Source organism: Convolutriloba macropyga, chromosome 1, assembly GCF_964194025.1.
Source record: "Convolutriloba macropyga chromosome 1, txConMacr16.3, whole genome shotgun sequence".
NCBI classification, from domain to species: Eukaryota; Metazoa; Xenacoelomorpha; order Acoela; family Convolutidae; genus Convolutriloba; species Convolutriloba macropyga.
The window spans coordinates 74,779,468-74,793,361 of record NC_134468.1 but is presented as its reverse complement, the minus strand read 5'-3'; the positions used below and the strand labels follow the sequence as shown (position 1 = coordinate 74,793,361).

The 13,894-nt window shown below is 37.3% G+C and overlaps 1 protein-coding gene across 1 annotated transcript in view; it reads right to left on the bottom strand.

The window, feature by feature from the left end:
* The window catches only part of LOC142351522 (arylsulfatase J-like), a 33,993-nt gene that overhangs the window by 9,262 nt on the left and 10,837 nt on the right, over positions 1-13,894 (bottom strand). The window contains exons 4-6 of the mRNA XM_075403595.1: positions 5,732-5,949; positions 4,208-4,406; positions 268-429 (exon numbers count right to left, since the gene is read on the bottom strand). Of these exons, the coding sequence (XP_075259710.1) occupies positions 268-429; positions 4,208-4,406; positions 5,732-5,949 (579 nt within the window). The remainder of the gene's footprint in view (positions 1-267; positions 430-4,207; positions 4,407-5,731; positions 5,950-13,894) is intronic.

Sequence of the window (13,894 nt, the reverse complement as noted above, 5' to 3'; positions counted from 1 at the left end):
AATGAGAAAGCAGCAATTTTAGCCTGAAATTTTATAGAATGTTTTCCTAATTGCGGAAAATTGCAATTGAGCTCAATTTTTAGACTATTTTTTATAGTGTGAAAATAGGAATTTTGCCAGAAACAATTCCGCTTAAAATTGAGCTAACTGGCAACTTCTCGCATGCTGAAAAATAGGATAAAATTGATTCTTTCTATATCAGGCTCAATCTGATTTATGGTAGGGGGCAACATTGAGGTAATTAATCTGGTAATATTGCTTCAATACCTGACTGTACCCCGGGACCCACAATGAGAGCCGGTGTTCTGACTCCCCCTTCGAAGTTGGTGTTCTTTCCTCCTCTCAGAGGGTAGTTTGACTGGCCACAATCTTGGCATATTTGGCCGCCATTGTCAGACGCAACCACCACTATCGTATCATCCAAGATTCCTGTAACATGCAGATAGGAATCTAGGAAATACGCCCCCATGGAAACAAGTCCCCCCCCCCTTTTTGAATTTCGGTCTTGACAATTTGTTTGGTTGTGATTAGTTTTATATCAAGTCCCAAGGCCCGCGAGACGAATACGCTAATTGTACAACTATTCAAAAAGTTGCGTAGGGGTTTATGCACGTGGGGTTATTTTTTTCCTGGGGGTTTGTTTCCTATCTAAGATTAAGTGGGTTTTTTTTTCATTGGATTTTTTTTCCGAAACCGGAAAAAAGGGAGCCGCATCTCTGCTAAATTGTATCTGATTCGATTTTGATACATTATGTCTCACTCATTTAATATTTCCAAGAATATTAGGGAATATTTCTTGGAATATTCCAAGAATATTCCAAGAACAAGTTGCGTAGGGGTTTATGCACGTGGGGTTATTTTTTTCCTGGGGGTTTGTTTCCTATCTAAGATTAAGTGGGTTTTTTTTTCATTGGATTTTTTTTCCGAAACCGGAAAAAAGGGAGCCGCATCTCTGCTAAATTGTATCTGATTCGATTTTGATACATTATGTCTCACTCATTTAATATTTCCAAGAAAAGGAAACAGAGTAGAATGATCTGTGTAAAGATACGAACTTATACAAAAATGTTTGCAGGCAACCAAAGCTCCTTTTACTCGTCGCATAACTTACTAGTTTACTTATACCTTAATTTATCAGCCAAAATACTATCTGAGTTTCAGTCGGTTATATAAGATTGGAATTAACGAGCTTTCAAAAAACATATAAAAATGCGTTCAAATTACAAACATAACCGACTAACGTCGGGTGAATTACTCTCAAACGACCGGAGAGCGGTTAGCTTCGTCAGTAGCTAAGCACGGTTTAGTGAGGCTAGCTGCTAGCTTTAGCTTAATTGAAGGGGCGTAAGTGAGCGCAGCAGGGGGGGGGGGGCTGATGGGGTGGCAACAGTGGGGGAGGGGGAGTCAATTTCTAAGAACTGCCCTTCTCACCTTAAGCATAAGTCTCCAAAACAGATTCTGTGAATCGCCTACTTAAAGACTAGTGAGCTGAAAGGCTCTAAGAGCACTTAACGCCCGCTGGGCCTACTTGCTTATCCCGTTTTTGAGGACGAAAAGTCAATGCGTCAAACGAAAAAATGGTCAAGCGAAAAATCGCATTAAAAAGACCGACAGGACTGATATAATGGCTCAAAAAACTTGGTTTGAGAGCAATTAAATACGCCAAATAGATACGACGATAATTATAAATTGAGCTAAAAGAAACGAGAGAATTTTCGTAAAAAGCGGATTTTGCGCATTCATCAGAATTCAGAGCCCTCTTCACGTATCTGTTTCAATACATCAGGTTATCTAGCTCCTTTTCTTAAAGTAGTACAATATGTCAACATGTGTATTGTTACTTTTTACTGAGACAGCCAAAATAAAAAGTGCTTTTGATATATATTTTCTTTTGTATATATTGTTCATATACCATATTCTTTTGTTTTTTATATATGTATTTATCGCCAAGCTTTTCATTAACATAGCTGGCAGACTGCCAGAATATAGCCGGTATAGCTTTGTAGATCTGTAGTCTCAAAAAAAACAGTAAAAAAGACAGACCAAAAATTTGTCTTTCCACTGAAGGCTGATATGCTATGATATAAATTTTTGCTACCTCTTTTAGCTGCTCTCAAATAAACTTCATTTAAAGTGGCACATACCCATTTGACCTTATCTCTTTGAAATAAAGCAAATAAAAGTCAATTTCAAAGTTAGGAGGTCATTTTGAGAGTGAGGTATGTCAAATGTGACTAAAAATTTAATCAAGCGCATGAACACAAAAAACTCGCTTCACTAAGAGCCGAAAATGAGGTCATTCACGCAATTTAGTTGCTATTGCATAAACGCATGAACAAAAAGCAGATTTGAAGTGGTTGTGACGTAATAAGGTACGTACCAAAAACCGTGACGATGAAATAAAAAAACAGAGCCGGAAGAATTCCGGAAGTAATTCGAAGCGTCAAAACTTCACGAAGAACCGTTATTGCAGCTGAAGCCATTAACTTTTGTATTAGACCATTAACTCCTTACCTACCAAGGTCTAGTTCAAAAATTTGTTAAATTTAACTCACTGTCACCAAGAGCAATAAAGTGCAGCAAAATTTTATATTATTGAAAACGTTTGGTAGAAATAAAAAATCCTGAAATAATTAGGATGGTCAAAATACTGATAGGCTCAAAAAGCTGACAAGGCTATCAATTGCCATCAAATAAATCACGATTCTAGTTTCAAAAAGATTGCGAAAGAAAACGGCAGATAATAATCTTAAAAACTAAGTTAAACTTTTCAAAATCGAATGCTCAAATGAAGGAAACAAGAAACCGCTACAGTTAAATTTCTGATCACTGCAACTAAGACAAAAATAAAACAAACTTTTCCTTGTTGTATATATGCTGGACACTATGATTTCTTACTAATTCAAAAATTCGTCCTTCAAAGGCAAAAAATCGTTTTAATATAATACCAAGGCCGCAAAAAAATTGCTATGATTAGTGAGAAGTGGAAATTTTGGGAAAGGTTTTCTAGCAAACTCTCAGTACTGGCTTATGTTCAATGAAATTGATTGCAAAGCAAAGAAAAGATTTGTAAACTAAGGAACAGAAGAAAAAATCAATATAACGAATATAAATGTAGGTGCCAGGACAAATTTAGAATGATACAAACTAAAATGTGAGGAATATGAATACAATGTAAAAAACACCATAACAAACAGACTAACTCTTGCTTTTTGAAAGTTAAAAAACAAATTAAAAAATAAAGAAAAACAGGGACATTTCATTGTTCAGCTTCAGAGACAAAGAACTATCCTCAAGAACAGCACAAAATAAAGCAAAAACAAAATTCAAGCATCCGAAAAAATGAAAAATGTTGCAAAAAATGGTCAAAAAACTTTTAAGACTGCCTTTATGAAAAAAACTTTAACTCTTTTTCAAAATTAGCGCCTGAAAAGGATTGAAATTTCATTGAAACGAAACACTAAAGTCCCTGATTTTGCACGAAAGACTATTTCTGGTTTTTAAAACCAAAAAACAAACAAAAAACTGAGATAAAACAACTACCTAAATCGGATTAGCATAGGTACAATTTTATAGAGCAAAATTACATCGAGCTAGAAAGAGGCTCTGAATATATGAAATATCGAAAGGAAGTTGCCCTATCAACTAATTTTTGAAAAAAAAGACGGCTGAAATATCCAAAAAGGAAGAAATTGATAGAAAAAGCCAAAAATTAACTTTAAAAACTTAAAAATGTGTGCCAATTTCGAATTTGATACTCATTTTCAGGCTCTGCAAAACACTCTGGTATCTATTTCCGAGGTATCTATTCCATGCTATACATTTCAATATAGCATGGAATAAAAATTATATCCACAAAAAAAACCAGATTACAATAAAAAAAAACTGGGCCACTTAGACAAAAAAACGGTTATCTATATGTGCCATTCTGTCAAAAAAAACTTTTCAAAGTCAAAAAGTCATTCACTAAACGCAGCGCATGATCAAAACGGCTATTTTACTCACTTTCGCTTTTAGGACAAAACAGCGTCTGAGCGAATAGTACTTCCGGTAAAAAAAAACCCGAAGAAAAAGCAATACTCCTCTTCGAGTCTTAAAAAAACCAAGAGAAGGCCAATAATAGCCCCAGCTATCGCTGTGCGGCTATGAATAAAATTATGGATATTTATTCGCATTAGTACAGTAAGCTTCTTTTTTACTTTTTTACCTTCGCCCTCAAGCAGTTGAACCAATTCGCCCACTGAGTCGTCCACAGAAGCGACCTGTGCGAGGTAGTTCCTCCTGGTCGCATTCCAGACTCCTCCGAATCTGTTTATGAGTTCAGTGTCACATTGGGTTGGGTGGTGTACTGCTCTATGTGACAGGTAGATAAAGAAAGGGTTCGTCTCGTCTCGTAACTCTATCAGCTGGAACGACACATCTTTCAATTTAACTATTCGATTTCATCGTTATACGCTCAACTTAAAGCCATAATTCTTGTTCACCGAATCAAATAAACTACAAAAAACTTTTTTATTGCTTAGTTTCAGACAGAACAGGAAAATAGATTGGCATTGCAAAAATGCGACCTGCAAAACTAAATAAGGTGAAAAATAAAGTAAAATTGACTGAATGAAACAGTTGGTGACGTGAATATATGTTCGTTTTGCCTGCAAAAATTGACTTTCCCATTATAGCCCCCTATGAAATTTTGCATTTCCATTATGGTTGGGGGGGGGGGGGGGGCTATAGGTATAGGTTATCTGGCCACTAAGCTCGGGGCTATAATGGGAAAGACCCCAAAAATTGGTGCCTTGAATTGCATTTGGACGGAAATGTTGGTAATCTCTATAGCTGGTTACAACTAATTTAATGTTCCCCATGCCATGCTACAAGTTTCTGTTACATTAACTTAATTGTTTTAAGGTATCGCGTTGTTCGTATCTTTTGAAAGACGGTAAAAGTTTATAAATGCTCATTGATCTTGTTGTTGTTTAGAATTAAGACAGCAAAGGGTTTTTCGAACAATTTTCTCATAACTTACATCTGAGAGTTTGTGCCAATATTTGTGCAAATGATTCCACTTTTCGCATCACAATATCGGGGCTGAACAAAGATTGAAAATGTTTGAGCCATAAAAATATGCTTCAAAAAATACTTTCTATACGCCAAATACAGGTGAAACCCAAAGTACATCGAAAATTCAGCCCTAAATAATAAGCCACTTTTTGTTGCTTTGAATAATGAAAGAACTTAGACGCTCTTAGATGAAATGAGAGGTACGTAAAGAAAAAATTATAAGGTCTTTTCAAAGAATCTGCAACATTTTTCTTCTATTTATTAACAAAAAATTAAACATTATGACTATTTCTCATTTTCGCTTAAAATCTCGAGAAGTTCAAAACTTCATATAAATAACAAGAGTTTTTGTAGCACACCGGAGTATCTATTAGGTTTTCACATTGTTTTAACTCGAAAATTACCGGATCAGATAATGCTGTGCTAAAAGTAAAATATGTCATGTGCATATTGTTTCCAACTAGCGTACGTATTATATATACCGACCGACAAAAAATTCCATTCAAGGATGCATAGTTTGCGGGGGGGGGGGGGGGGGGTGATATGATAGCGTATTGGAAGGGGGAGATGACGTATCAGGAAATACCCTTTCTATGCGGGACTTTAATAGAAAATATTCAAATTGTGCATCAGAAGAGACTGGTGAACTAAATAATCATATCAGTAGACTTACATTCTTAGCGTGTTGTGTTAGCATGTCGGTGGTGTAGTTGCCAAATAGTCCCCAGATTGGCTGAGAGGTGTTGGATGCAGCAGTGTCCCAGTGCAGATCCAGTCCGAAGAAGTGGTCAGTGAAGCGTGAGTGGGTGTAGTAGTCAACTCCACTCTCATAGAAGCCAAAGAATGTGTCAAAGCCACGTTTGGTGGGCAAGTACTCATTTTTGTAGTATCCTAAACAGCTGTTTTCTCAGAGAGTACCCTACAAAAGTTTCTCGCCAGATCCAAAGTTGAAACGTATTCAGTTTTCTTCATTCGTCACAATATACGTCACTTGATACCTCTCAACTTGATGACGTAAGTCTACCAGCATAGACTGAAGGCAAACCAGCAGTGCTTGACTGAAGAATGCGGTCTAATTCTTCGATTACAATCGCTGTTTGAGGTTACAATCTGGTTTCACTTATAGTTGTCAAATGGATGCCCGTGATGCGGATTGTCCAGAATTTGGTCAATTTCCCTGTGTCTTTTGATCTTTTGAGGTCTGTTATACTTAATCGTATTGAATACTTTAGGATTCGCGTTGCGAATACTTGTGTTGAGATTACGATAGGAATTGCTAGGCGAATACACAACTACTTGTGCAATACGAATTCTGATTATTGGAAACGCGGCGCGAATCCGTTGTTAAGTCTAGCTTAAGATTATGAAGAGCGTTTGCAGAGTAACTTGAATTCAGATAACTAAATGAAATTATGATTACTTATGATAAACTAGTATGAACAAAATATGAAATAATTTAGTAGACTTACGGGAATATTAATATAGGTGAATAAATAGAAGTCATAACTTTTAGTTATAAAACGCATGATATAATTATAGATATAGAGGATAAATAATTTAGTACACATAGGAGTTTCGATATATAATAGGTATCCATACGTATAACATTTCCCTCGTGACAAAAAAAATTTTAATGTATTTACAATTTTTAGATCAACACAAAACATGTAACCGAGTTGGATGAACAAAACTGAACTCAAAGTTGTAGAAGTACTACGAATGTGAAATTTAAGAATAATTAACAATGAAAATTTTAGCATATGCGAGGCTTATACATCTAAGAACATTCAATTGCACATAAGCTGTGTGAGTTAATGCATATAAATTATCATCACTTGACGGATAATTACTGCACATAAAATTCTCAATGTTTAATAATTTTGGAATTGCAAAGCGAATACGCTTCAAAATTCTGAACATGGAAACTGCGTACATGAAATGAAATAAATTTAGCGCACATACAGTAATGAATGGATTCGCAGGGCAAATACTTGAATAAATGTAAAACTGACAATAGGAAAGCAAATGTTGTAAATTAAAGCGAAGTTAACATTAATTTTAGATTAAAAGTGGAAACAAGGTTAAATAAATGAATTGAGTTTTTGACAGTTTTGTTGAGTTTTTAACTTAAATCTCATTTTCTGCATCCCAAACAGATAGTTCTCTCTCTTGTTCATATTCATGGTATCGAACTCTTGAATCTGGTGGCGAAACTTGGCCGATTTGAATTTCCGGTCTTGGGGGAGATGGGATTCTTGAATGTTCCGCATTTTGAATCATGGCTACTACTGTATTTGTGGTTGCTGCCTCTTGCTTCTCTTTTTTCGATTTACGTTTTTTCTGTTTACCGGAACTGGTAGAAGTCAAGGAACTTGTAGGCGAAATATCCGCGTCCGTGAAACCGTAGAATTGGGGTCGATTTCGTTTTCGGGTTCCTTGTTGTTTTTGTGGTTCGGGATGTGTGTCTTGAGACTGTTGGTTTTGAGAGGAAGACGTTTGCGGAGCGGGTACTATTGATATTAATTGTTGTTCCTGAACTGTCGCGTTATCATTGTCGTTGATTGGAGCTGCATTTCGACGACGTTTGGGCTGTGGTTTTGTAGGTTTGCGTACAGTGAGGGCTCTAGACACGTTTGAATTGACTGAGGAAACAACTGAGGTGGTGTCTCGATGCCGATGTCGAATTTTGATTTCCCCTCGCTTTTGTTTTTTAATGTCGTTGCTGTGCTTGGCAATCTTTATTTCAGTTGTCTGTTCATAAGGCGCAGGACGCCTTTGTGCGTACGTCCAGAGATTTGTAGATCTGTCAGCCTTGGTGCCAAACTTTGCCAGATCACTATCTCTGACTTTGACTGGCGTTCGCCCCGGTTCATTAATTATGGTTGTCGTGGGGGAGGATTTAGTGACGAATGAGCCGGGTTTTAAAACTTCATAAAACCAGCAAGTTGTCGTATCGCCCTCTTTTTGTTTGGTATTTTTCTGGCCAGCTTCACACTTAATGATTTTTCTGTTCTCGGAATGGGGTTCGTGAGTTTGGGGTGGATTATGAACCGCGATTCCTTGTCGTCTGAGTCTCGGTACCGGAGGCCTGCGTCTTGTTGTGCTTTATTCATTGCCGTCTCAATTTCCAGATCGCTTCTCTCCGGATTGACCCATCCAGCATCATCGAGGTATTTGGCTACAGGAACTGTATCAGCATCTAAATAGTGATTAATAATTTTTTCATATGTTAAATTTAGACTTGATGGACATGTGCTAATATTACGCAACGGAGTATTCACCAGACGACCAAAATGAGCTTCGAATGGAGTTATCTGTGTTGTTTTCTGTCTTGTTATTCGTAAGTCAAAAACTATCTGTTTAATTGCTTTAGATGTAGAAAATGAATCTTTATTTTCAGTTTTCATACAGGATAACCGCCGTTTAATTGTCTGTACCATTCGCTCCACTAATGCAATTGCTCTATGGTCTCAGACTGGCGCGTCGAGAATGTTAATGTTATTTTCATTACAATAGTTTGTAACTTGTTTACCTACTAAACAAGTAGCTTGATCTAGACGGATTGTTCGCGGGATTCCATGAGTATAAGCATAATCGCGGAGAAATTTTACCACATTTGTCCCATTTGCATGTTCAAAAATTCGAGCTGTTGGATACTTTGAATAACTATCTATACATGACAGAAAGTAAATATCTTTATCTTTATCATTTGTTATCGGGCCCCCAAAGTCAATTTGAATTTCTTCATTTGGTTCTTGACAAGCCTTGTGAGGATACCATTTAGATTTTGGTATAATAGGTTTCAAATTCTTACCAATATCTGTACATGGACCGCAGTCTGATGCTTTGGCTAGAATCTCTCTATGCATATATGGCCACCATGCATACTGAGATAATGAAATCATGCCCCAACTACCAGGGTGGGTCATGTGTATGGATTCCAGTACCGCTTCCTTTATCGAATTGGGTATGGCCACGCGCTCATCCACACACAAACAACCGGACCTCACGTGAAGGTCCTTCCAGAACGAATATATATAGGGGCTAACTTCCTTACAGCGGTTCTCGTCATCTTGGAGGACACAATCTCTAATTTCTTTTAATACTGCGTCCTTACTTGTTAAGACGGCTAAGAAGGATTTTGTAAATAGTTGGTTTAAGTTGCTTTCAAAAATTTCCTCTTTGGACAATTCAATGTCTTGGATTTCGGGTGATGATGAAATTGGGGTGTGAATGTTAGGGCTTGTACTGGTTGTCGCTATAGGGGTTGATTGGGTGCGGAAAGTTACTTTGGGAGCAGTAGTAGGAGTTGGGGGGTTAGATTGAGGCACTTCTTTTGCGGACATTGTTATGTGGTTCACTTTATTTTCTGTTTTTGCGGCTGAATTACAATTAAATTTATTTGACTGGATTCGTGATGCGGATGCAGTAGTGTTTTTAATCAATTGATTTGCAAGGCAATTAAAGTTGGAAATGAATTCAGAATTGTAATTGTTTACTTGTGCTCGAGGAATGAGTGGATTAATTGAGGTATTTGAGTTATTCGTGCTAATTTTAGCAGGTTTGCAACTGTGGACGCGCGTCTTGTTTACTTGTTGGTTATAATTACTGGTTATGTGCCGATTTTGGAAAGGAATTTTATTCGCGTGACTAAATAAAGATGTAATTGCGTCGCGAATACGGGAAATTGTTGCTACCATGAATTCCTCGTCGTATTGATTGACACTTTTAGCGTTTTGATTTGGTTGACGCGAAATATAATCAACTAAGCCCATTTTGGTACCAGGAATATGTTCGATGTTAAAATCAAATGGTAACAAACGATCAATCCATCGTGTTAATCTACTGTTGTAGGATTTATTAGAACGGTGTGATTTTAGAACTGAAAGAAGTGCTCTGTGGTCTGTTAAAACTGTGAAAGTCTTCCCAAATAAATAATATTTAAAATATTCAATGGCCCACACCACCCCAAGTAATTCGAGTTCATTTATACTATAGCGTTCTTCGTTGCTATTAAGAAAACGAGACGCAAAAGCTACTGTTTTCCACCCTTCACAATCTAATTGTTCAAGCGCAGCGCCTAAACCTTGGCGAGATGCATCGCATTTGATTCGCGTTTCCAGTGTCGGATTAAAATGAGTGTTTTCCGTAGCATTTGCAATAACAGTTTTGATGTGTTCAAAATGTAATTGATGAGTTTCATTCCAAATAAATTTTTCGTTTTTCTTTAATAATGGCCGAAGAGGATGGCACATTTTGGCAAGATTGGGTATAAATTTGCTTAAGTGATGAACACTACCTAAGAATGATCGTAATTGTTTCAATGTTTTTGTAGCCTTGATTTCCGCAATTGCCGCTGTTTTAGATTCTATAGGTTTAACACCACTTTGTGAGAATGTGAAACCAAGCCAATTTATTTGATGTTTTGCGAAATGACATTTACTCAAATTAATTCGAAGGTTATCGGATTCGAGTTTTTGGAGACATTTGTACACGTATTTGAGGTGCGATTCCTTGGTACCTTTGCTAACTACAATTATGTCATCCAGAAAACAGTATGTGTTAGTTAGTCCAACCAATGTGTAATCCATTGCCTTTTGAAACTCAGCCGGCATATCCGTAAGGCCATAAAATCCCGTTTTAAAACGATATGTGCCAGTTGCATCGCCGCAAAAGATATTAAAATTGCAATGACGTGCGGTATCCGGATGCAGTTTTAATTGACTATAGGCATATTTTAGATCAATCGTTGAAAAGTAGACATTATCTCCTAGGTTTGAATTATTAATATGTTGTGAGATTGAATCGATAAGACTATCTATATTTGGCATTTGGTAATTGTTTTTGTGGATCGCTTTATTTAATATTTTTGAATCAAGAGCTAACTTTACAGATTTGTCCTTTTTGACCTTGATTACAATGGGAGAAATGTAGTTTTTATCCGAACACTCTTGTAATTTTTCGATGTGTCCTTGTTCAGAAAGTTTCTTTAGCTCAGCAGATACTTTGTCTAGTAAATTTATAGGAACACGACGGCCCTTTTGGTGGGATGGAGTATAGTGTTTGTGGAATTTTGAACGAACTGTATGTACTTTGGACTTACCAATTCTGGAGATTAGATCGGGATAATCAATAGCAATCTGTTTTTTGATTGGGCAATATTCTTGATCTAGCTGATTAATTGTTACATTGTTACTTGATTGATGTATTGAGAGTCCAAGAGCTGGAAACAGATCTCTACCCAATATAGAACGATGTCCGTCTGCCACTACTTGAATTTCTATTGGATTTGCGTACCAATTACTGCTTTGAATTGAAGTTTGAAGAATGCCCACCGTATGAATGGGTTCGTTTGAAAATGTTTTCAATTGTTTAGGATTCGCTTCGCGTATCCACTTCGATTTTGAATCATGGGAAATGATGGAGTTTGCCATGGATTCGTTTATTATTGTGCATACGCTGCCCGAATCCACCAAAACATTTGTTGATGTTTTACCAAGGATTACGGGGAGATTGATTGCATCCACTGAAGTTGTGGAATCTGTTGAAGATACTGCTGCTACACAATTATCTTCATCTGAAGAATAGTTTGATTCCAAATCAGGATCAAAATTAGCCGAAATCTGATTGACATCTTCATTTTGATCGTCCTTTTCTACGTTATTGACCCGCGGTTTAGGTTTTGGGTAGGAATTGGGATCTTTAGGCTTTCGGCAAACTTTTGCGAAGTGGTTCTCAATACCACAGTTATTGCATCTTTTTCCCCGAGCGGGACATTTATTTCGGTGGTCAGAGGTCCAATTGGATCCACAGAAATGACAGGTTGTTGGCTTTTTCCGTGCTGTTGTATTCATATTGGAGAAAGGGGTAGCATTTGCGATGCGCATCCGTTGTACTTGGTTAACAGTTGAATGGACTCGGTTTTACTTGCATTCATTTTTAATTGGTTGAGCGTACCCATCTCGATATTGATCGCTATTGCCAATGCTTTTTCCGGGTCTACTGTTTCTTTAAGGAGCTCCCTTTGAATGTCTTCATTTTTCATGTTTGCGATAAAGACGTCCCGGATGATTGTGTCTCCTTTATCTCCAAGGTCACAGTTTTCCGAAAGTTCTTTGAGATGTCCATAGAACTTCTCAATAGGTTCTCCCTTTTGCTGTTTTCGGGTGAGAGAGGTGTCTATCGAAGGTTATATTGTGGATCCGAATGAAGGTTGTATTGAGAATATCCCAAAGATCTTTCGTTGAAATTGTTTCAAGATTGATGGTCGAATTCTTTGAGTTGAATACGCGCCGACCTTCCATGCCTAAGCTCAAGTACATCAAAGAGGATGCTTTCCGATCACATAACTTCCACGGTTTATCACCGCAAAGTATACCAACTGCTGTAACTCGTTGACATTGATTCTTCCACGCTGTTTTTGCTTGTTCATTGCGGGTACGTCGGTCTCGCTCTGATTGTGCCGTCGGGTTGTCAACTGCATCTTCATATGCTGGTTCAGGAGGTAAGAGGACATGGTCTGGGGGGTCCAATAAGAGGAGATCCACTTCAATTCCTTCTCGGGCGAGAATTGCGAGTTTCAATTGTATTCTCCAAAACTCCCAGCGAATTGGGGGTTCTAGTGTTGCCTTTTCCCAAAAGGGTTGAATTCCAAGTGGGGATTTGCCGCTGTCCTTTGTCGCTGATTGCGCCATGTTATACTTAATCGTATTGAATACCTTAGGATTCGCGTTGCGAATACTTGTGTTGAGATTACGATAGGAATTGCTAGGCGAATACACAACTACTTGTGCAATACGAATTCTGATTATTGGAAACGCGGCGCGAATCCGTTGTTAAGTCTAGCTTAAGATTATGAAGAGCGTTTGCAGAGTAACTTGAATTCAGATAACTAAATGAAATTATGATTACTTATGATAAACTAGTATGAACAAAATATGAAATAATTTAGTAGACTTACGGGAATATTAATATAGGTGAATAAATAGAAGTCATAACTTTTAGTTATAAAACGCATGATATAATTATAGATATAGAGGATAAATAATTTAGTACACATAGGAGTTTCGATATATAATAGGTATCCATACGTATCACAAGGTCTTTGGCGTTTAGCCGGACATCTCGAAAAGAATATCCAAAAAGAATGCGCTTCTTGGAAGCGATTGGAAAGGTCTAGTCATGCAACCAACGTTATTCCAGTTAATCTTAATTAATTGATAAGTGGTAAAGTCAATAAGAGTGTTGAAATATCATTCATACTATTTTGGCGACCAAATTGGGACATTCAAAACTGGGTTCGTTCCCATTATACCCCCATCCCCACGAAAATATAGTCCCACATTATGTTATACCGAGTCGAAAACAAAACTCAATCTTGCAAGATCTTGCAAGACTAACTTTGTCTCGAAAGATTTTTGCTTAGCAGCAATTGCGAGTTCCACCTTGTGGATCTAATAAAACTGGGCTCACAAGATTCTTGAAAAACGCAGGTAAAAGTTTTTAAATGAGAGATTCTGCATTGCCTGAAAATACAAAGCCAGATTTTTCTTTACACTGCCAGATCTGAAAAGCCAAGTTTGTTTTTGAAGTTAAGTGACTCCTATTTAAATCAATACGATAATCCTATCCACATCTCAAACTGTTACATGGTTTTCAAACTTGAAAGACTCGCATTCTTTTCCCCGTTAATTTTCGGTAAAACCCTCGGCCTGGGTAAAGTTACATCTTGCTCACATCTCGGACAGCTATGCGGTTCGCGACGAATATTAGATTTTCTCATTGACTTCTCAGAGTCCCGAAGACTACACAAGCATTACTCTTGGGTTTTTGTAAA